Source organism: Gadus morhua, chromosome 23, assembly GCF_902167405.1.
Source record: "Gadus morhua chromosome 23, gadMor3.0, whole genome shotgun sequence".
Lineage (NCBI taxonomy): Eukaryota > Metazoa > Chordata > Actinopteri > Gadiformes > Gadidae > Gadus > Gadus morhua.
The window spans coordinates 22,968,179-22,993,178 of NC_044070.1; the positions used below are offsets into that span (position 1 = coordinate 22,968,179).

The 25,000-nt window shown below is 48.9% G+C and overlaps 1 protein-coding gene across 1 annotated transcript in view; it reads left to right on the top strand.

The window, feature by feature from the left end:
• Positions 1-292: 292 nt before the first annotated feature.
• The window catches only part of LOC115537035 (cadherin-6), a 48,482-nt gene continuing 23,774 nt past the window's right edge, over positions 293-25,000 (top strand). The window contains exons 1-4 of the mRNA XM_030348629.1: positions 293-586; positions 16,169-16,463; positions 20,385-20,504; positions 23,427-23,594. Coding sequence (XP_030204489.1) covers positions 308-586; positions 16,169-16,463; positions 20,385-20,504; positions 23,427-23,594 — 862 coding nt within the window. The 5' untranslated portion in view covers positions 293-307. The remainder of the gene's footprint in view (positions 587-16,168; positions 16,464-20,384; positions 20,505-23,426; positions 23,595-25,000) is intronic.

The window sequence follows — 25,000 nt, forward strand, 5'->3', positions numbered from 1 at the left end:
GCTCGGCCACCCAGTGCCGACTGAATCATAATCCTCCATCTGTGTGCGTCCGTCTGTGTGTTTGTGTTTTACAGTCATCTGACCCCGCGAGAGAGAGAGAGGGCGAGCGAGAGAGCGAGAGGCGCCGAAAACCCTATAAGGGCCTTCCTCCGTGAAACCAGATATGAGGACAACCATACCGGTCTTCTGACCCCCCCACCCCCCACCCAGCCCAACCCAAGACCTGCGGACCCACACGAACACCACCCACACCCCCCCCCCCCCCCCCCCCCCCCTCCCCCCCATCCCATTCTAGACGCTCGGAGCCATGGCGGGAAACAGAAAGGGGGCGTGGCTGACGCCGGCGTTGTACCTGTACGCCGCCCTGCTCATCGTCCAGCTCGCCGTGCCCTCGGCGGACGGGTCCCAGGCGCCCCCCCCCCAGAGGAGGACCGCCTCGGCGGGGGCCCGGCGTGTGGGCGCCCAGGGCCTCACGGGGACGGACGCCAAGGGGGTCCCACTGCGGAGGTCCAAGAGGGGCTGGATGTGGAACCACTTCTACCTGCTGGAGGAGTACACCGGCACCGACATGCAGTACGTGGGCAAGGTAGGCTGCACGCACGCACGCACACACACGCACACACACATGATTGAGAAAGCAGACACACACACACAAACATACACACAATAAAAACAGACACACACACACACACACGCACAAACATACACACAATAAAAACAAACACGCTAAATAAACACACACACACACACACCTACATGATGAAGAAAACAGACACACACACATATACATACACACAATAAAAACAAACAAACACGCTAAATAAACACACACACACACACACAATGATGAAGAAAACAGAAACATACGCGCACAAACATACACACAATAAAAACAAACAAACACGCCAAATAAACACACACACACCCACAGGATGAAGAAAACAGACACACACACACACACAATAAAAATAAACAAACACGCTAAATAAACACACACGCACACAAACAGACACTAGATACTATGGCAACATGCAGACAGACACACGCACACACATTCCCATGGTGAAAAACACACAAACGGGTACAATTAACCCACACATACACACACACGTGAAAAAAACATGCAGACAGACACAGGCACACACATTCACATGATGAAAAACAACAAACGGGTACAGTAAACACACAGACACACACAGACATGTGAAGAAAACACACACACACACATACAAACATACACACAATAAAAACAAAACAAACATGCTCAATAAACACACACACACACACAAACACACCCGCACATACTGCGACAACATACAGAAACACACACACACACACACATTCACACAATGAAAAATACAGAAATGGGTACATTAAACACACACACAGACAAATGTGAAGGAAACAGATACACACACACACAAACATACACACAATAAAATGTAGGGATTCAGCATTTAGGCTGTGTGGACATTTGGGATGGAACTCAGTACATACTCGTAGGGAGTGAACCCCGTGGCCACTGCTCTATCCTACAACGGCAAACACTCAAAGCTCTAAACTCCAAGCCTCCCCCTGCTAAACCTGATGAGGGCATTGGTGTGTATATTGTGCATTAGTCCGCCCCTATCTCTCTCTCCCTCTCTCTCTCTCTCTCTCTCTCTCACACACACTTTCACACAAACACACACACACACACACACAGAGTCACACACACATCCATACTCAATCACACAGGGCCTTATTGTCATTCACTTCTCATTCATCTAACTGTCGTTCCTGTGTTCACTCTCTTTCTATCTCTCTCAGTCCGTCTCTCCTTTCGTCAGTTTCACTTGCTCAATCTTGTTTAACGCTGAGTCCATTATTTTGTAATTTACCCAAACCCTGCTCTCAATCCCCTCACTTCCTCTCTCTCCCCCCCTCTCTCCCCCCCTCTCTCTCTCTCTCTCTCTCTCTCTCTCTCTCTCTCTCTCTCTCTCTCTCTCTCTCTCTCTCTCTCTCTCTCTCTCTCTCTCTCTCTCTCTCTCTCTCTCTCTCTCTCTCTCTCTCTCTCTCCTTCTGTGATATCAGGTCCCTCGCCCAGACTCTGTTAGTTAATACTTATTTGGTTCAATTTCCTAGAGTACAAATTGTTTTTTCCACCTATACATGTTGGTTTATTCCCCTGACACATGGGGGTGGGGGGGGGGGGGGGCTCTCCCTGCCTCTACCCATCCTTCCATTCCTTCCGTCTACTAAAACTATATTCACTTTATTCTTTAGGGAACGTCTTTGTTTTGCTATTCCTTCGAGGTCCTCCCTCTCATCTTTCGTGTCTATTTTTATTCTTTCCCTCCTTATATTTCCTTTGTCGACCCTACATACTCATCAGCCTAGCACGACGTGTATTTAAAAAACAATTCAAGATCGGCAAATAATTGGTGCTACCATTTTAAGAAGGACTTGTCGGCATAGTGACAGGGGAATGGGTGTTTCGTAATACAAACAAACACGCAAACAAACAAACAAACAAAGGAGAACTTGACGGAGCCATCTGTACGTCTGCGTTATCATTATCTCTTCTGCAAACGGCAACCCCAGACGCACACTATAACCGAAGAGACAGAGGAAAATTGTCATAAACACATTAGAGGATTATGGACCATCCAAGAATGTATGTCTTCAACCAGAGAACGTCGCTCATTACTACTTAAAAGGCACTTATCTCCGCCGCGCCTCGGTGTGAATACAGAGAGCTGCGAGGCGAGGTAGCCTCTCGCTCAACTCAAGGTTGGCCTCATGTAGTCTGCGAACAAGGAGGAATCGAACTCGGTAGCATTCAGCGGGGAGCCAACCGTCCTGGCCGCCAGACTGCCCTGCGCCCCCAAATCAAATACACGCAAAGACGATGTAGCACTCACCGCGCGGTACACATCACAGTGAGAGCATTCAGTGCTACATGCTTAAGTGCAGTTCATTGTTGACGCAAACAATCTCTCCGTGCGCTACAGTGCGGCGCAGTGTCCGTTGACACTGGCCTCTCTCGGCCCCCGACGCGCTAAAGTGCAGCACGGTGTCATGTGGTTTACATTAGCTTGTTCGTGCCGGAGTGCAGTGCAGTGTATTGTCATGGGGTTGACTTTAGCTTATCTTTGTGCCAAAGTGCAGTATAGTGTCATGTCGTTGACATTACGATTCGACAGCACTGTCATGTTGCCGCTGACAGAAGATGATCCTCGCTCGCCCTCTACTCCATCCCCCCCTCCCCCCTCCCTCCCACCCTCCTCAGGGCGAGGTTATATGCTTACCGCGGTGCATATTAAATGGCTGGGCTGTCAGCAAGGGGCTAGGCTACGTGCGCGCTAGTGTCCACTCGGCTCACGTCAAAGCCGTCCTAAAGAGGTTACGCTGTCCTACGGTACCACAAAACAAAAAAAAACACAAAAGCACGTACTACACAAGGCAACACAACACAAAAACACAATTTAGGAATGAGGTCCTTTTTCCCGTCGACCAAGGGTAGAGGGAATCCGATCGACGGTCAGAACCAAAACGGACGGGCCTGACCCCCCCCCCCCCCCCCGGACGACAGCTTGTCTGGGAAGATGACAAACACATGCTTAACATGCAGGGGAGGTGGATGATGGCCGTCCTTGTCTGTCCAGCGCTCGACTGTAAAGGCCAGTGGACCGTGGTGCTCTGGGGCGTGGCGAGGGGGGGCCAGGGGACCGTGGTGCGAGGGGGCGTGGCGAGGGGGGGCCAGGGGAGCAGGGGGGGTAGGGAGGGTAGGAGGGTGGGGAGGGTGGGGAGGGTAGGGAGGGTAGGAGGGTGGGGAGGGTGGGGAGGGTAGGGGGGGTAAGGGGGGTAGGCGGGGGTACACGGGGTAGGGGGGTAGAGAGGTTGGGGGGGTAGGAGTTAGAGGGGGTAGGGAGGGCAAGGGGCTACGGAGTTAGGGGTGGTAGGGAGGGTACTGAGGTTAGGGGGGGTAGGGGTGTCGCTGAACGCAGAGAAAGGCTGTTTTGTGTGGAGGGCTGTGAATGGGGGGGGGGGGGGGCTCGTTGCTTGGCATTCCCTCGGTGTGCGTCCGCCGCGAAAGGATAGAGCCATCCCCGCCCCAAATGAGATTCAGCTAACGTCAACGTCCTTCCCCCGCGCGGGCGAGCTTTGACTTTGAGAGCTTGCCCCTCGGCCTAACGGGATTATTACCCACGACCCACCCTCCCCCACGTCGCTAGTGGACAGGAGTGAGCAAATACAAGACCAGCAAGCAAAAAAGAGACAGAACAAAGACGGACGTGAGAGCGAGAGTGAGAGAGAGAGAGAGAGAGAGAGAGAAGATCAAAAGTCAGCACATAGCATAATCACCGCACTTTCTGTTCAGAGAGTCCCTTGATTGATGTACCACTTGTCCTTTTAGCTTGTAGGGGGGACTAACAGGGTACAAAAAAAGAGAATGGATTATCAGAGTGTGGTATGCACTTACCGAGAGCTACCCTTCAGAGACCGGTGGGTGGGGTCCGGGTGGGGGGGGGGGGGGCAAGCGAGGGCCTAAGAGCTGCCACTAAGGCATCAACCGAGCGTCGCAATTAATCAAGAATCCCGCGGTAGCAGACGCCACGCAGGCTCCCAAAGTGCATACAGCTGCGGCCGCCCCCGGCCCTCAGTCAGTCCCGCTTCCCTTTTTTGTGTTTTTGGTTAGCGCATTAGCCGCCGCTAGCCACCACAAAAGAGATTGCCTGGTACAAAAAATAACCTAGACATCCTCCTCTGTCTCGTCTGATTGCAATTACTGTTTTGATAATTGCTTGATAAAGTAGGGCTGTTGGCGGCGTGAAAGCCTTGAAGGGGATTGAGCGGCTCTCAAGGAGGAACACATGGCGTCGGGAAAGAAAGGATCCGCCATCTGCAAGGCGAATCCTCAGGTGGAGGCTTCTTCTGTCGCACAATGGGCCGCACGAAGAACAACGCACACACACACACACACAACGCTAAATAAGTCTTTTGTCCCTGTAAGTGACACGGAATCCACCAGGAAGCAGTGCGAGAGAATACGCCATTTTGTATGCTAGGTGGAAGGGTGAAGAAAGAAGAAAAAAAGGCGGGAAATGTATTGTCAATAATACGGTGGCAGGTTATTGTAAACCGTCGAGTACCCCTTGACACAATGAGAAAACATGGCGGGATGATGAAACTGCACTTGAATTACAACATCCCTTCTCCTGGGAGGTTATTCCGTTTTTTTGGCGGGAACTCTATCTCCGGGAGTCACAGAGGTTAGCGAGTCGCGCACGCCGCTAACTGCCGCAATTCCAGTACTTTACCGAACGAGTGGAAAGGAACAAGAAAGGAAAAAAACTGAAGACTGAAGACAAAAAGGAAACAAGAGGCTGTTATTGAGAATCAACCACAAAAAACGAAACAAATGGAGAAATTCCGTAGTCGCATATTGTCTCGTTTGTGGCTAATCTGAGCAAATCAAAACCATTGTATTTTTTCTTCTTCCTCTTCTTCCGTATTCTTTTTATTTCATTCGATTTTTTTCACTGCCGTGTGGAAGATAGGAGCCCCGCCAACACACACACGCACACACACACACACACACACACACACACACACACTTCTTCTCATTAGCAGTCGAATGGCATATGAGGGCCTTGCTGTCACTGGGGACCAAGGGGGGGGGGGGGGGGGGGGAAGGAAATGCTTGTTTATTTAATTATTTCCTCCTTTACCAAAGGGCACGTTTCCACCGAAAAAATGGTTAATGGCCTGTGGTTGAGGAGTGTTTGTGCTGCGCTATCATATCTCATAAAGTATTTACAGCTTGTGATAGGCCCGGGTGCTTCTGGTGTGTGTGTGGGTGGGGGGGGGGGGCTCAACACGGCCCGCAGCAGACGCCATGGCGGAATGTTCCCTCTAAACACACAAACATACACACAAATACACACACACACACACACACAAATGCAGACACTCAAATACACGCACACACACACATAAACGCAAACACACACACACAAACATACACATGTAGACACTCATACACACACGCGTACACACACAAACAGATGGGAATTAAGCACACGCATGCAGGCACTCAAACATACAAACGAATGCAAATTTGCACGAGTGTGGGAAACCCTATCGGCACATAGGCAAACCAGGGGGAATAAACACACACACACACATAAATAAAGGTACATATGTACTTGCGCGCTCACACACAAACACTAAAAGACAAACATAAAGTCCTCCGATTGCATAAACAACACGTGCACACACACACACACACACACACACACACACACACACACACACACACACACATAAACACAGAGCCATCGTAGCCCTGCAGAAACGGGTTGAGAACCAGAGAGAGGGGGGGGGGAGGGGGGACGCGCAGACGTATCCCTCGTCCCCATCCAGGATGAGTCAGCACAGGAAGCACGCGCCGGACCCCTACGGAGGTCGAGGCCACAGCTCCCCCCGGCGGGGGAGGGGGGGGGCGGGGAGGAGGGGATATGGCTCTGTATGTTGGGTTTGTGGATTTCTGTGAATTTGTGTGTTTTATTTTGGCTTGATGACTGTGTGTGTGTGTGTATTTTCTTTGGTGCCTTTTTGAGGGTGTTTGGGTCTTTTTTTATTGTGTGTATTTGTATGTGTGTTTGTGTGTGTGTGCGTGTGTGTGTGTCTTTATTTTATCGGTACTTATATTGAGCATGTTTTTTGTGTGTGTATGGGTGTTTGTGCACGTTTTTCGTTTTATGTGTGCGTGTGTGTGTATGTGTTTACTGTACCTGCTTGTGTGTTCCCACCGCGTCAACGTGTGTGTCTGTCTGTTTTCATTACCAGCATGTGTTTGTATGTGTGTATGTGTGTGTGTGTGTGTTTACAGTACCTGTTTGTGTGGTTTATACCGGGTGAATGTGTGCGTTTTTGTGCCTGTTTGCGTAACATGCATGTGGTGCATGATTGTGTGTGTGTGTGTGTGTGTGTGTGTGTGTGTGTGTGTGTGTGTGTGTGTGTGTGTGTGTGTGTGTGTGTGTGTGTGTGTGTTAACAGTACCTGTTTGTGCGTTCCCATCGTGTGAAAGTGTGTGTCTGTCTGTTTTCATTAGCAGCGTGTGTGTGTATGAGTGTGTATCGGTGGGGGGGGGGGCTATAGCCGCACCCTATCACCAGCTGCTCACCTTGGCACCAAAGCTGGGGGGGGGGGGGCTGGGGATGTGTTTTCGCCATGGCAACCTCGGCGGGTTCCCGCGGCGACCCGGAGCACACATTGGCAGGGTCTGTTGATTAGGTGATAAGTCCCCACTTGGGCCTCGGGAGGGAGAGAGGGAGAGAGGGAGAGAGAGAGAGAGAGAGAGAGAGAGAGAGAGAGAGAGAGAGAGAGAGAGAGAGAGAGAGAGAGAGAGAGAGAGAGAGAGAGAGAAGAGAAAGAGAAAGAGAGAGAGAGAGAGAGAGAGAGCACTGATTGTGGAGAGACATAGAGCGAGAGAGAGAAGGAATGAGGAAGGGATAGAGAGAGAGAGAGAGAGAGAGAGAGAGAGAGAGAGAGAGAGAGAGAGAGAGAGAGAGAGAGAGAGAGAGAGAGAGAGAGAGAGAGAGAGAGAGAGAGAGAGAGAGAGAGCACTGATCATGGAGAGAGATAGAAGGGGAGGGAGAGCAGGGATGGTGGTGAGCGAGAGGGAGTTGGAGTTAGTGGTGGTGATGGAGGAGGTGGTTGTGGTGGTGGTGGAGGAGGTGGTGGTGGTGGTGGTGGAGGAGGAGGTGGTGGTGGTGGTGGTGGTAGAGGAGGTTGTGGTCGTGGTGGAGGAGTTGGGGTTGTGGTGGTAGAGGAGGTGGTGGTGGAGGAGGTGGTGGTGGCGGTCGTGGTGGTGGTGGGGGTGGTGATAGAGGAGGTGGGGGTGGTGGAGGAGGTGGTGGTGGTGGAGGAGGTGGTGGTGGTGGTGGAGGAGGTGGTTGTGGTGGAGGAGGAGGTGGTGGTGGTGGAGGAGGTGGGGGTGGTGGTGGAGGAGGAGGTGGTGGCAGGGCGGAGACGGGGTGTCGTCGGCGGAGTGGTGGTGTCGATTCGTCTCCTCTCCTTTGTGACAGCGGGTGTGTTTGATGTGCGGAGGAGGGGAAGGAAAAAGGTGCGATGATGTCACGCTGGGTCGCAGCGGGCGGGGCACAGCTGTCTGACAGCCCCGTGAAGAGGAGGAGGAGGAGGAGGAGGGGAGATGTCTGCGTACGATAGTGGCCATAGCGGCCTGACACCCCACTAAGTGCCTCCGGGGCAAACGTCCGCCTAAAACGGCGAAGGACAAAAACGACGTACCTTTAGCACATTTGTCAGAAGAAAGAGAAACAACCATATATCGCTGTCGATACAGTGAGGATGTTCTTTAAAACAATTGCCAAGCACTAATAATCACTAGGCTACCCACTCCCTGTATACTACAACGATAGCTATTATAAGTTGCTACACAATGCCAAGTACTATTTGCAATTACAAGGACGTACAACTTAAAATAAGTGCATACATCAAGTGCCAGGACGTACAAACATACAATAAGTGTGTACATGAAGTGCTAGGACATACAGCATACAATTAGTGCATTAGAGCGGTGTGGTGAGTGAGGAGGCTATAGAGTCTAGGTGAGCTCTGAACACAAACCACGCAGCAATGGCGGAAATTAAAAGATAGCCCAACTCGTCAAGCTAACGTAACACGCGGATGACACTGAGGGAAAAATAAACCAAAGGAATCGGTGAAACGCAGATGACAGTTGCTCAGAACGGGAAAAAAACAGCACTCTTAATGACATTTGACCTTCCGATCTCTCAAAAAGCTCCGACCTACTGTGTGTCTCAACCGTACAGGCAGCCCGTTGGATAAGGTTATATTTAGCCGCGGTATAAGGCTACCATCTGGCTATGTAGAAGCCGAGCCAGACCCCAGCAGGCCAGGAAGCAAGGCCTTGAAGGCTAACTGGCTTAATGTCCTCCGCAAGCCACTGATGTCCAATGGCGTTGTTATTGGTCTAACCCTGGGAGAGAGCAAATGCCCGCCGAATCTAGTTACCGCGTCTCGGGATCTGATCAATTTCACAAACCTAAAAAATAACAAGGTTAGTGTTTGGTGATGCACCGACGTCACCACTCAATGTCGCAGACCGCTTAAAGGGGCAGTGTTGAGGATTTAGTGGCCTCTAGTGGCGTGATTGCAGATTGCAACCAACTGAATACCCCTCCCCCTCATCCCTCCCTTCCAACTACTGTAGGAGAAGCTGGGCGTGTTTGTTGGTGGTACCAGCTAACCGCGTCATAGCATCGTTAATGACTAAGGGTCATCACAACGAGCAGACTGCTACTGGCCACTTAGTGCGTTGATTTGTGCATAAGTTCACCAGGACGTTGATATGAAAGCGAGATTTGCGTCGGGTTCAAACGGCGGGCGGGAAGGCAGCGGCACAAAAGGTGCAAGACGTTTGAGTCACAGGGTTGAAGGTCAAGAGAGGGTGTTAGCTGACGTAGCAGCTCAAACTAATTCAGCTTCATATTTTATGATGGCTCTGCTTTCTGCAGGCGTACACTGATACGCCCGTCTGGGTGCGGACACGTCAAAGCGATCGTATTGATGGTATATAATCAACAATTGTTGAAGCTTTATGCTCCTCATTGCTTCGGAAAAACTCTCTGAAATGTTCTTTTGTATGGACTCTATTGTAATTGGACGACTGGCTTCTGTTCAGGTTCAACAGAGTTTATATTGGAAAATGCAGATAAACATAGGAAAGATTCCTTTCATTCTTTGTGATAATAAAGCAATTTAGCCATGATGAATGGTCGGCCGCTTGTTCATAAAGTTGTTTTAGCTCAAGCGATTCAAGCGAGAGGTTTTTTCCCCGACACGTCCTCAACGCAAGAATCAAGCTCAATATCGGTAAGACACCACATTCAAACCAAACGTTGTACAGCTAAACAACCACAGGGACAGCCCTCTATTCAAGAGAGAGTGAAAGAGAGAACGAGGACACTGATACAAATGAAAATTGGAATACAAATGTGCTTTTTTAAAAAGACTAATTGTACGGGCCTATAAAGATGACAGACATTATAAGTAGGAGATAAATCCAAACCCTCAATTTGAGAAACAACAACATTACAAGCGCGTAGTCAAAGAGGCTAATTTAACCGATATTTCTGTCATGTATGGATAGTCATCATTGATTATGTGGGGCGTAGGAAAGAAAACACCCATCATTTGCTAATTATGACTCAATTCTTAATAACAGGCTAGAGGCGGGCTGTGGCCTGGTGGCTTCTCTCTCTCGCTCCAACTGTCTCTTGTCTCCTGCTTTCATTTCACTTCTCTCTTCCAACGATCAGGATTCAGTAGCAGAGCCAGACCCTTAGACCCCTCTCTCTCTCTCTCTCTCTCTCTCTCTCTCTCTCTCTCTCTCTCTCTCTCTCTCTCTCTCTCTCTCTCTCTCTCTCTCTCTCTCTCTCTCTCTCTGTCTGTCTGTTTGTCTCTCCCTCTCCCCCTCTCCCTCTCCCTCTGTCTCCCTCCCTCTCCCTCTCTCTCTCTCCCTCCCTCCCCCAGAGGATGTCTTGGTCACCACGCCAAACACACATGTGGCTTCCCTCTGTGTGTGTGTGTGTATATGTGACAGTTTAATTGTATTTTCAATAAAAATGAATCAGGAAGGGAGGGGGAGGGGGGGTGCATTGTAAATGCTGGTCGGGGAGGTTGCCAAATCGAATTCCCGGTTTAGATTTCTGTTTTGTTTTTTTCAGTGTAGCAGGGTTGCAGTACATTTTCGTCACCATCACGTTGGCCTGTGTGTACTTGTGTGCTTATGTGTGTGGGTGTTCATTTATTTGTGTGTGTGTGTGTGTATATGTGTGTTTATGTTTGTCTTTGTGTGTGTGTTTGTGTGCGTGTACGTGTGTCTTTATGTGTGTGTTTGTGTGTGTAGGTGTGCGTGTACATGTGTGTCATGTATGTGTTTGAATTTGTGTGTGTGTTTGTGCGTGTGCGTGTGTGTGTGTATGTCTATGTGTGCGACCACACATTCATATTCATCCCCACATCAACGGCGTCCAGACCTCACATGGCCAACAGGGCTTTGCACCTCTCTCTCAAAGACACCCTGGAGGCATCCTTCACCGCGGGGGGGGGGGGGAGCAGGGCACGATTTACGAGACCCCCGCCTCCCCCTCCCGTTTCCATAGAGACGGACGTGGAGGACGCTGGCATATGTCAAAGTGAGCGCGCATCGCTGACCACCACACACGGGGAGGAGACCGCCGCCGCCATTAAACGAATCTCCATGCGTGTGGAAAGAGGCCACCGCTTGCACAGAGCATAAAAGGCCCAGCAAGGAGCAGGGGTGGGCCGGGCGGGGGCGGGGGGAGCAGCAGGAGAGAGATAATCATTTCCAAGTGGGTTGTTGTCAGCCTACAAAGTCGGGGCTTTTTCTGGACGCCTCTACTGTTTGGGGCCGAATCACAATCAAATGCAATCCTGCCTTTGTGTGTGTGTTTGTGTGTGTGGGGGTGTGTGTGTGTGGGTGGATGGGTGGGTGGGTGTGTGTGTGTGTCTGTGTGGGTATGTTTGTGTGTGGGTGGGTGTGTGTGTTTGTGTGTGTGTTTGTGTTTTGGTGGGAAGGTGAATGTGTGGGTGGGTGTGTGTTTGTGTGGGTGTTTTTGTGTTTGTTAGTGTGCGTGTGTGTGTGTGTATATGTGTGTGTGTGTGTGTGTGTGTGTGTGTGTGTGTGTGTGTGTGTGTGTGTGTGTGTGTGTGTGTGTGTGTGTGTGTGTGTGTGTGTGTGTGTGTGTGGTGCATTACCAAAAGCCAAAAGAAGAAGAAGAAGTAGAAAGAAGAAATAATCATGAGAAACAAATTTGGGAAAAAAACATAACACTGATTTTGTTTTGATCGGTTCTCAACCCGATCGATAACAAGGATTTTGAAACGCTAATTGTTTCCAACACAGTGTTCATAACTGTGAAAATTCGAATGAAAAACAGTGGTTGTTGCCCCCATGTTGAGCTGAGTGGATGAACGTTGTGTTTTCTCAATACTGCTCCACAAGGCTGTTCATATGTCCCAGAAGCAGAGCTCACAAACACATGAATTAGTAACATACTCCCTGCACCTGCGACCGGAAGCTGATGAATATGGGAAGAGAAGGGAGATTTCAGAGAGGCTGGAGACCATGTGATTCAGAGAACATGGAGCACACACACACACACACACATTTTTCCTCCGTCACCACCTCCTCATCCACCACCCAACACCACCAACGCCTCCTTATCCACTACCATCTCCTCCTCTTTCACCACCTTCCCCTTTCATCAAACCCCCTTCATCCAGCACCTCCTCCAACATCGACTTCACTCTCTCCTCCCCACCTCCGCCTTATCCACCATCACCCATCACCCCCCCCCGCCTCAGCCTCCTCCTCCGCCTCCATAGCTTCCCCTTTCACCTCCTCCAACATCACCACCTCCTCCTCCTCCTCCTCCTTCACCTCCTCCTCCAACATCAGCTCCTCCGCCTACACCACCATTGTCTCCCCACGCCAGCTTGTCCTCCAGCAGTGCCAAGTGTGTGTGTGTGTGTGCATTGCTCAGGCATGCGTGTGTGTGTGTGTACAGAGTGTACATAGACCTGCCCCTGCCTGGTGGGCAGGCGGGGGTGACAGTCGGTTGGCCGTGGAAACGGTTCCCTTTATGTAACGGTTTTTGTTCCATGTCTGGCACCGAATCGCACGCAAGTTGAGCATAGCGTAATTGTGTTTAGCATTGCAGGGGCTTAACCTAAACTCACGCTTTCTTACGACAAACCTATAAATATTTAGGATATTTTATACTACAACCACCGTACCTTTAGATGTTATACAAAACACGAAATAATATACATTACATTTACATAGATATAAATATAGATAATTTAAAGTTTAGCTTTTAAGTTTAGCTCTGTTGCGGCTTAACCTAAACTTATGTTTTCTTGTGACAAACCACCAAGTCTCTAATAGTTTATATTTAGAACCTCCAACAAAATACAAAACAACATACATTTAATAATACAATGGAATGAATTATTAATAATAAAGACATTTAGTACGTTCGTCCTCCTTTGCTCCTGTTTGCTCTCTTTCTCAAGATGATTTTCCACTGCCTGATGTGATGCTTGGGACGTAAACTAAAAAACAAAACCAAAACAAGCTGGCCCTCCCCCACGCACGCATGGCGCTGGACGGCCTGTGATGACAGCCGTCCATCAACATCACGCAACCGGGAGTTACAGCTTCTCGTACACACGCATGTGGCTTGGCATGTCAGGGATTTTACTATGTCAGGTTTTAGAGCAAGTATTACATATAACATATTACATAGCAGGGTTTTCTATGTTGTAGCTTTCTTTTATTGTGTATACTATTGGTAAACTTGCATTTCAGGGATCTATATCGTATTCATCAATCTTTTTTTACGGGGACAGGGAGGGTAAAGTCTTTTTTTTCGGGGGTGGGGGGGGGGGGGGGTCTACAAGCTTTTGATGAGTTTCCAGTGGTAAATATGTCAGATGGGATTTGGCGTGGGAATTAAAGATGTACCGTGTAGCACACACTAAGCTGCTGTCCGTACAGCCAAACACAAACCCAATTGAAAGAGAGGGAAACGCGATAGAGCGAGAGAGGCAGACAGAGAGGGGTGGAGAGAGAGAGACACACAGCAGGAGAGAACGATAGACTAAACATCATAACCTTTACCGAGTGACGGACTTCATGTGTGTGTGTGTGTGTGTGTGTGTGTGTGTGTGTGTGTGTGTGTGTGTGTGTGTGTGTGTGTGTTCGTGTGTGTGTGTGTGTGTGTGTGTTGCGTGTCGGTGATTTTGATGATCTATGAAGGCCCAGCAGCCTAACAAGACCCCGGAGTAGTTGTATCCCGGTACTTGACAAATTCTGACCCTGTGGCATTTGGCACAATGGCTCTGTTGTAAAAAGGAAAAAAAACCTCAACAGGCCCTAACTCAAGACTGTTTTCACCCAGCATGCACTGGTACTCCAGGCAAATTGGTTCTTAAATGAGGGTGGAGGGAAACTATGGCTTTGTTTGATCAGAATGTCATCTAGTCGAGCATGTTAACACACAAGGAATTAACATATAAGGATATTGTCTGCAAATAGAGGCCGAAAAACACAAACAAGAGGAAGTGGGTCTTTTAGGTTCTGTACGTATTCAACAGTGTTTTAAACACTACATTTGCATGATCAGGGCATTTAGCAGACGCTTTTATCCAAAGTGACTTACAATAAGTACATTTCTCAGAAGAAGAGAAACAATATATTGCTGTTAGTACCGTGAGGCTTGTAAGTGCCAAGCACCAACAATCGCTCAATTAAATCATTCCCGTATAAAATAAAGATGGCCAGGATAAGAAACTAGATATTTAAAGTTGCCAGGATCAGGACATACTTGAGATTGTGATGTATGTAATAGAATCACAATGAAAGAATGAGGGGAAAAAAATATTACAGTAATGTAAGCTTGCACATGAACTAACAAAGGACCCTTTAGATTCAAGTTCATTCAGAGTAAAACGTTTTGGAGCTCTTAAGCTCGACTAACCCTGGCATTGGAAGACCAAGGTTGAGGTGGCTCATCCGGCTGTATCCAAGGACCTTGCTCATGTGAAGGGAGTTGGACTGCTGGAACACAGGACACAATGTGAACATCGTACAATGACTTCCGTATCCAACATTCCTTACAGAGGAGACGATTCTCCAATGCTAACGATTCTCCCTTTACTGGGATTTTTTAGTCAGACCTTCCCTCTGGGTTTGATAAGGCAAGGTACCACACATTAACGGATCAGACACGGCTTTCAGCCAAATGTCAGAATGTATTGACTGATGCACAGAACAATCAAATACTAAAGTACTATTCCCAGCGTGTTGATCCTTTATATGTTGTAATGTACAAACGCATATGCACACATGATCCAGTCGTTTGTTCGGTTCTTTCCAGACATGCAGAAATGTCACTTCAATAATAGCCATACAAGTTCTTCTGAAACAAATAACAAATTTCATGCGAGCCGTTCTTTGGAGAAAAACTTTCATAGTGTCTGGTTCTGTCTGGTAGTGTTAAAATGATGATGTGTTCAATATTGAAATCAATATTAACCTAATAGTGAGAATGTAAATTCACATTGTCACAGTTAAGGGTTTTGCTGGTGGGCATTCGATAATGTTAATAACATTTCTCTCCATCTTTATTTGAGAAATTCGCTTTGTATAGAGGAATAAAATACAATCATTACTAACTTTGTTTCAAGATGAGAAACTGAAAGAGTAACGACTTGTAATCATTTTGGAGTTGTAGTTCATCCATTGGAAGTTGTAGTCCGTTTGGAATTGTAGTCCATTTGGAATTGTAGTCCATTTGGAGTTGTAGTCCATTTGGAGCTGTAGTCCATTTGGAGTTGTAATCCATTTGGAGTTGTAGTCTATTTGGAGTTGTAATCCTTTGGAGTTGTAGTCCATTTGGAGTTGTAGTCCATTTGGAGTTGCAGTCTATTTGTAGTTGTAGTCCATTTGGAGTTGTAGTCTATTTGGAGTTGTAATCCTTTGGAGTTGTAGTCCTTTGGAGTTGTAGTCTATTTGGAGTTGTAATCCTTTGGAGTTGTAGTCCATTTGGAGTTGTAGTCCAGTAAGAGTTGTAGTCCATATGGAGTTGTAGTCCATTTGGAGTTGTAGTCCAGTAAGAGTTGTAGTCCATATGGAGTTGTAGTCCATTTGGAGTTGTAGTCTATTTGGAGTTGTAATCCTTTGGAGTTGTAGTCCATTTGGAGTTGTAGTCCATATGGAGTTGTAATCCTTTGGAGTTGTAGTCCATTTGGAGGTGGCGTCCGTGGAGGTGAAGTCCATTTGGAGCTGTAGTCCATTCAGGGTTGTAGTCAGTCATTGTTGAGTTGTAGTCCATTTGGGGTTGTGGTCCATTTGGAGATGAAGTGGGGATATATTCAGTGCTGGGCAGTCGTTCACTTGAAGTCGTCTTAAGTCTGGAGTTCCTGTTGAGTTCAACTCAATTTTTTGGTCACAGTCGCTGATGATTTGCAGTCCGTTGGTATCACCTGTCGTCGTCCATCGCTGACCTCTCTGTCGTCTCCCTCCTCCTCCTCCTCCTTCCTCCAGCTCCACTCGGACGGGGACCGCGGCGACGGCAGCGCCCGCTACGTGCTGACGGGTGAGGGCGCCGGCTCCCTGTTCCGCATCGACGAGAAGTCGGGCGACATCCACGCCACGAAGAGGCTGGACCGCGAGGAGAAGGCCTACTACATCCTGCGCGCCAAGGCGGTGGACCGCTTCACCAACGAGGCGCTGGAGGGCGAGAGCGAGTTCGTCATCAAGATCCACGACATTAACGACAACGAGCCCCGCTTCACCAAGGACCTCTACATGGCCCGTGTGCCCGAGATGTCCGATATGGGTACGTGGGTCTGGTGGAGGACGACGTGCGCTGTCAATCCGAGCTTTCACACCGTCTTTTCCGAATTTGCGAAACCCTCTCAGTTTGAACATTTTGTGTTGACGGTTTGAATGTTCAGATTGACAGTTTGACCCGGTGATCTGGTGTAAAAAACGTTGATCCGAACTTTACTTCGTGAGAACAAACTTGTGTTAACGTTACCGAGGCGAAATGACAGCTAGAACACGTTATCTACGTACAACTATAAATAATTACAATCTTTTAATCACTTTTTATTATTTTTATTCGAAGATTAAGTAATAAGTAAGCGTTGGTGATGGGACGCAATAATCAGTGCTCCTCATTCGTCCCAATTACAGACCCCAGAACCTTTACTGCTTCTAACACAAAGGTGTTCACTCGGTCCAATTACACACCATGGCAACTCACACACATGTATAAAGCGTATACAACATGGGGAAGACCGGTGTGCTTGTGTGTGTGCTTGTGTGTGTGTGTGTGTGTGTGTGTGTGTGTGTGTGTGTGTGTGTGTGTGTGTGTGTGTGTGTGTGTGTGCGTGCGTGTGCGTGTGTGTGTGCGTGTGTGTGTTCTTTGTGTGTGTCTGGGTTGTGGAGTGTCCCAGGGCTGGATTAAAAGGCAGCTTTATGGGTGAACTGCAACGGAGCCGTACACAATCGCCACTCTCTGCGGATCAATGGGGCTCTATCCATCATCATAACGATGCCGACTCGATATGAGGAGCTCCTGACTAATTAAATAACGGTGATTAGCTCTTGTTTCAAGGCCCGGGAAAAATAAACAAGGTGGAAACCGTCTGCGTGTGACAGCGCACAACGGCGGCGAAGATAATCTTTTAAATACAGTATCCTGAAACAGTGCTTAATTTAATTACAGGCGTTGTCATCAGCCACCATCGAGAAAAGAATAATTACAGATTCTATTTATATGTGCGGCAATTTCTGAGATGTTTGTTGCCTCTGCGTCATAACATCGTTCACGTCACTCTTAATTAATTCTTAATTAGCCCGGGTGTTTGTGGTCTTATTTTTAGTACGAAACGTACGGGCTGCAGCTTTGAGAAGCATTGGAATGTTGTTATTATGGAAAGTAAGAATCTGGAATCAGTACCGGCCACAGATGAAGGAGGACATTGTGTTTCTGTCGGCGGCGCTTCTGGGTTGAGAACGCCAACGCTGGTTCAACGAAGCCAGACGAGTGACAGAGCAGTGACAGAGCTGTCACTCGTTTCTGCAGCAGAGAGAGAGAGAGAGAGAGAGAGAGAGAGAGAGAGAGAGAGAGAGAGAGAGAGAGAGAGAGAGAGAGTGAGACAGAGAGAGAGTGAGAGAGACAGAGGGAGAGATAGAGAGAGACAGAGGTAGAGAGAGAGAGAGAGAGAGGCAGAGAGACAGACAGAGAGAGACGGATAGAGTTGAGGGAGAGAGGGATAGAGAGAGAGGAAGAGAGAGAGAGAGAGGGAGAGAGAGAGAGAGAGAGAGAGAGAGAGAGAGAGAGAGAGAGAGAGAGAGAGAGAGAGAGAGAGAGAGAGAGAGAGAGAGAGAGCAGAGAGACAGAGGTAGAGAGAGAGAGAGAGAGAGAGAGAGAGAGAGAGAGAGAGAGAGAGAGAGAGAGAGGCAGAGAGGAGAGAGAGAGGAGAGAGAGAGAGAGAGGCAGAGAGAGAGAGAGAGAGAGAGAGAGAGAGAGAGAGAGAGAGAGAGAGAGAGAGAGAGAGAGAGACAGACAGACAGACAGAGAGAGACAGATAGAGTTGAGAGAAGAAAGAGAGAGAGAGAGAGAGAGAGAGAGAGAGAGAGAGAGAGAGAGAGAGAGAGAGAGAGAGAGAGAGAGAGAGAGAGAGAGAGAGGGAGAGAGAGGGAGAGAGAGAGAGAGAGAGAGAGAGAGAGAGAGAGACAGTGAAAGTGAAGGAGAAGGAGAAGAAGATAGAGAAGGGTCGGCCCTTAATCTAAGGCCAGTGTTGGTGCCCATGGCAACAACTGAGGTGTGATGTCAGCGGCTTGGCAGAGCGATGTTGTGTTTACGACTCGGTGCGTCTGAATGACGTCTCCCTTTAACGCCATGCTGACGTCCGGGCACCGCGCTCCTCATCGATTGGTCCTTTCAGCCGCCGTTCCGGGATGACTTTTGCGAGGGGGGCGGGGGGGGGAGGGGGGGGAGGGGGGGTCTCCTTGGAGAGCACAGTGATTACAGTCAACGGTATTTATTCCCGTCGTGAGCCGCCCGTTTGTTGCCTGTCATGTCTGTTTCTGGTGAGGCCCAGAGTCTGCCTGGAGATGAGACGTGTTCCTCAAAAGTGTCAGAAGACAGAAATTCATAACTCCGCCGTTAAAGGCTTCGGGAAGAAGGGGAGTCGGATCAGGAATCCTCCCAAACTGTCACAAAAGCAGCGCGAGACAGGCCTCCTTCTACTTCTCCCTCCGGTTACTAATGCGTTCACTTCCTCTTTGCTCCCCAACCATTCGTTACAGCGGTACGTCGCCAGCTTTCCCCCCGCAACCCATAATCGCTCATTCTTACAAATGACACAACCGCCCCCCCCCCCGCCCCCCCCTCCGTCACAACCCCCCCCCCCCCCCCGCCGTCACAACCCCCCCCTACCCTCTCAGATATCCACCGACATCCAAGGAGGAGAAGAGGGAAAAGTTCCACGGGGGTCATTATTTCATTTTATTGTGCAATTTCTATATTTATACCGTACTTTTCTCCATTAAATATTTCTACTCAATTAATTTCTTATGCATGTAATGAGGCAACACCGCAAGTCCCTTAAGGCGCCGTTTGGGCGGTACCATTTGGCGAGGGGCCCGCTCTACCGCTCTCTCTCTCTCGCTTCTAATGACGCAAGGGTTCAGATAGAGAGACATAGGGAACGCTTTTCTCTTTTGTTCTAGCGGAGCAATTGGGTTTCAGATCGAGAACGAGAGACACAGAGAGAGAGAGAGAGAGAGAGAATACGTTCCCCCCTTTTGTTCCAGTGAAGCACAGTTTCAGATGGAGAGAGAGAGAGAGAGAGAGAGAGAGAGAGAGAGAGAGAGAGAGAGAGAGACATAGCCCTCGTTGTTCCTTCTCTCTTGTAATGATGCAAGGTTTCAGATAGAGTCCCTTTACAGAGCCGAGTTTCAGATAAAGAGACAAAACAAGAGAGGGAGAGAGAGAGAGAGAGAGAGAGAGAGAGAGAGAGAGAGAGAGAGAGAGAGAGAGAGAGAGAGAGAGAGAGAGAGAGAGAGAGAGAGAGAGAGAGAGAGAGAGAGACAGAAAGAGAGAGGGGGAGAGGCAGAGAGAGAAAGAGGGAGAGAGGGAGAAAGAGAGAGAATGGATTATGGAGTCACTCGCTCTCTTGTCGCTTTCCTTATCAGATTATTTGTTTTAGTCAGGTTCTACAGATTGTGTGTGGATTCACTAATAGCTTTCCTGTGTGTGTTTGTGTGTGTGCGTGCATTGGTGTGTATGTGTGTGTGTGTGTGTCGCAGCCAGCTAGTATCAGTGGCGGGCTAAAATGGAAAACCCCGCCAAAAAAACAAAAAAAACACATTAGGACCCATTGATCACCGGCAGAAATCAATCTGGGGCATATGCCAGTGGTCGCCAGAGGCATGGCGGTAAGGGTGGTGGAGGTGATCAGGGAGAGCCGGCCCACAGAAGGGATCAGTCCCATTCTGCATCGAGGGCGATACAGCCGACACATCAGCAGGAACATCAACTTACCCAATTAACCAGCGGGCCAATTGTCCCACGCTATCGATGGGATTCATCTAATCTGTCTGTGTGTGTGTGTGTGTGTGTGTGTGTGTGTGTGTGTGTGTGTGTGTGTGTGTGTGTGTGTGTGTGTGTGTGTGTGTGTGTGTGTGTGTGTGTGTGTGTGTGTGTGTCTGTGTTTGTGTGTGTGTGTGTGTGTCCTATCGATAGGCACGTCGGTGATCCAGGTCACGGCCACAGACGCAGACGACTCCACCTACGGAAACAGCGCCAAGGTGGTGTACAGCATCCTGGAGGGACAGCCCTACTTCTCTGTGGACGCTGAGACAGGTGAGTGACACACAGGGCTGCCTGCTGGGAGTTGTAGTCCAGAGCAAAAATAAGTATCTGGAAAACACAAAAAGAGTGTTGATTGGAAAAGCATCCTAGAAAAATCTATTATAATAACATTTTATGTAATAATAGTATTACTATTCAGTCACTGAAGAGATGCCTTTATCCAATGTGATTTACAGATATTTGGGGCATCTTGCTCGAAGAGGCCTACATGTCGGGCCTGTTGGGGTTCGAACCCAAAACCTTTCGACTGGGATGGGGAACTAAGCATTCTTCTATCCTCTAGGAGACTATCCTGCCAATTACATACCATTTGGTGGACACTTAGGAAACATGTTTGAGCCAAAGTGTCTTAGATATGGTCTTAAATAGGCGTGTCTCACATGGGTGCCCCAGTGGGAATCGAACCATGGAACACGAACAGGGTTAATGCAATGCCGTAACCGTTGAGCAAACCCAGGGTGAACCCAGATATAGTTTATAATCACAGACGTGAGCTTTGGAAAACACCCCGCCTTTATGAGTGTGTGTGCGTGCGTGTGTGTTGTTTTTTTTGGATTGGAACAAAAACAAAAGGGAAATCAGTGGGAAAAAAAGCCATTTGCAGATTAGTGCAGGGATTATGGGTAATATGGTTTATCCCACACGCGTTTCGTAATCCCGCGCTCCGTCTTACACAAAGGCACGCCTGGACATCATGTCAGAGGCTGGATTTGTCTCTCTCTCCCTCGCTCTGCGGATAAACTGTAAATATCGTCCACTGTATTTAATTTAATAACTGGACCGACAGGCCGGTAGATGGATAATAATAATGCACCTTAGCTGTAGATACAGGCAGCCAGATAATGCTGTTTTATAGTGTGCGTGTTTGTCTGTTTGTACATGTGCATGTGCGTGCGTGCGCATGTATGTGTGTGCGTGTGTTCATCCACGCATATGCGTGTGTGCGTGCCTTCGTGCGTCCGTCAATGCGTGCCGAGTCGTACATGCTTGTGGCGTATGCAATAACCACAAATCCCCTGGAAGAAGGAGACAGCGGAGCACAGAGCCGGTGGTGTTCAGAGACCGCTCGGTGAACCTGTACTCAGTGCTCCGCGCTGCCACTGCTGCCACTGCTGCCACTGCTGCCAGTGTCTGTACTGCACAACCACAAAATGTTACACTTATTATCGCTATTTTCGTCATACGTTGGGGGACGTGTGTGAGTCTGTGACCCTGCCTGTTAGAGTGTGTGTGTGTGTGTGTGTGTGTGTGTGTGTGTGTGTGTGTGTGTGTGTGTGTGTGTGTGTGTGTGTGTGTGTGTGTGCGTGTGTGTGTGTGTGTGTACGCCAGTTTTTTCGGCCAGGCAGAATATTAATATTATTAATACTTCGTATTTTATCTTTCAAGTATTAACTGGCTTTTCAGCGGCAGCCATTTTTTACAGAGCGGTTGAAAGTGCCTCGTCATTCCTCACCGACTCCTTTACTGTTGGAAATGCAATGAGTCACCCGGTTTCACGCTGGGGGGGACTGAACTTTGTCAAACCAATTTATTTGGGGTGGGATTCCTCTCTTTAACACACTTCTCTTTATATATTTCATCTCCCTCCCTCCCTCCTTGTTCTCTCTCCTCGACTCATCTGCGACGACGCCTCAGAGAAGGGGCCCTCCCTGGGTGTGTGCTGCGAGGGGTAGTACTGGATGCCTTCAGATCTGCCTCGACAGTGGATACGGGCGCACCTTTTGAATACGCAGCCAATTACCGCCTCAGTCGGAGCCGGCGCCGCCTGCGTTCGACGTCTCCGTTCTCCGCCGGAGAGCTCGCGTGTCAAAGCGGCGGCCCTGGAAGGCTGCGTTTGCCGCGCGCACAAAGACACTCTGAGTCCTCTAAAGTCTAAACAGAATAGATGACTGTGGGATGGGAGCGTCCTGTGCCTAACGTAGCACCTTGAAGAAGAGGAGGACTTAAGCTTAGAAAAAGGGCAATCAGGCGAGATGATCGGAAGGGGGGTTGGGCGGGCGATCGAGAACCGCGGCGGCTGGCGATGGGAGGCGGGGAGAGAGAAACGGAAACTTTTATTTTTGTATCACAGAGTTTAGATGATGGAGTGATGAAGAGGAGAAGGCGCAGATTGCCACGATGAAGTCATGGAGCTCAATGGCGCCGTCGTTAATGTGATTTTGAGAGTTTGGGTCCCCAAACGGCTGCTAACGACTTGAGTTAACGCTCTAAAAATAGGCTCTGGGTAAACAAACACATATAGAAGAAGAAGGGGGAAAAATCCATGCAGGGAAAGGCGATATCTCCCGGGAGGAACACGCTTTTACTTTGGAGAGAGTGAATACTGCTTCTGATTGGCTGAAAGTGGTGTCAGGGGATGACACTGACCATGCCATCCCTGCCCGGTGACATCTCATGGCACCAATTTCAGCCAATCAAAAACAGGCAATTGTTGTTTTTGTGTATCTTGCTGTCCCCGTGGGGTTGAGGTTTAAGCAGTTGTTTACACTCTTATTAGATAGATTCACTAAACTACCATTTCAATTCTCTCGGTTCCTTCCGAACCCTATACCCTCTACCACCTTCTCTCCACTCTTCTCTCTACTCTCTACTCTTCCTCTTTCACATCTCTCCTCCCTCCTCCCTCCTCCCTCCTCTCTCCTCTCTCCTCCCTCCTCCCTCCTCTCTCCTCCCTTCTCCTCTCTCCTCTCTCCTCTCTTTTCTCCCTACTCTCCTCTCTCCGCTCTCCTCCCTCCTCTCTCCTCTCCTCCCTTCTCCTTACTCTCTCCTCTCTTCTCCCTACTCTCCTCTCTTCTCTCTCTTCTCCCTACTCTCTTCTCTCTCCTCCATCCTCTTTCCTCTCTTTTCTCCCTACTCTCCTCTCTCCTCTCTCCTCTCTCTCCTCTCTCTCCTCTCTCCTCTCTCCTCTCTCAGGCTTGGTGAAGACCGCGCTGCCGGGCATGGATCGGGAGTTGAAGGAGAACTACCAGGTGGTGATCCAGGCCAAGGACATGGGGGGCCAGATGGGGGGTCTCTCGGGGACCACCACGGTCAGCATCACCCTCTCCGACGTCAACGACAACCCGCCCCGCTTCACCAAGAGTGAGTCCCACCAGTCACTCTCTGGCGCCGACATAAGACACAAACAAAATCGTAATAAAGACACTCACACACACACACACACACGGTTGCACACACATGCAGACACATGCTCACACGTAAACACATTTAAACACAAACAAAGGCACGCATACGCTATGTTGTTTAACAACAGAAACACAGACATATATGCATTCATAACTACACACACATGCACAAACTGCACCACGCATCAACTCGCCAATACAAATACACACACACACACACACACACACACACACACACACACACACACACACACACACACACACACACACACACACACACACACACACACACACACACAGGATGCTATTTCAAGACCAAAATGAATACACGACAACAAACCAAAACATCGAAATAAAATCTTTACAAATGCGTCCCGATAAACTTTGTGAAGGACGCGGCGATGGGGCCGACAGACAGACGGGCAGCTGGTGTCCATTTCAAAATGAGTTTGGATTACGGCGCCGTCGCCCTGGGCGGGGCGTAGAGGCTCCACCAGCCCCTCCACCCTTTAAGGCGGAGAATAATTAAATATAGAGCTGAGCTCCAGAGTCAGAGGTCCCCGGGAACAGTGTATCAGATCAACACTGTAATCCCCATTAAAACACCAGCGCTGCTCGCCGCTCCACCGGCCGGCTTTTATCTCTGCCTCCTCTGTCCCTCCAGGCTCTCATATAAAACACACCGCCTCTGTGTCTATCACATCACTCTCTGCCCCTGTTGACACCTTTTCACTCACTCCATCTCTATCTTATTGTTTACACTCTCTCTCTTTCTCTCTCTCTCATTCGATCTCTCTCTTCCTGTTGACCCTCTCTCACTTTCTCTTTCTCAATCTATCTCTTTATCATCGTTTATACTCTCTCTCTCTCGCTCTATACTCTCTCACTCACTCAAAAACAAATGCCCCTGTATGTAAATGAATTCACTCCATCTCTCTCCTATTGTTTAGACTCTCTCTCATTCCATCTCTCTCCTCTTGTTTTCACTCTCTCTCACTCTACACTCTCTATCTCTCTCTCCTCTTGTTTACACTCCCTCTCACTCTATACTCTCTCTTCTTGGTTACACCCTCTTTAACTTTACACTCTATCTTCTTGTTTAGACTCTCACTCTTCTCTCCCCCCTCTCATCGTAGCTCAGGCCCACTCCCGTTCAAGCTCCCTCTCTGCGACTCTCTCATTCTCAATCCCCGCACACGTCCTCCGTATTTGAACCTCTCTCTGCTCCTCTCTCACTAATCCACTCTGCCTCTCTCCGTCTCTCTCCATCTGCCTCTGTCGCTCTCCTCCCTCTGCTCCATAAAACCTAATGCTCCCGTCCCCTCCGCCGTAACTAACTGCCCTCTCCACCTCTCTTTTTTC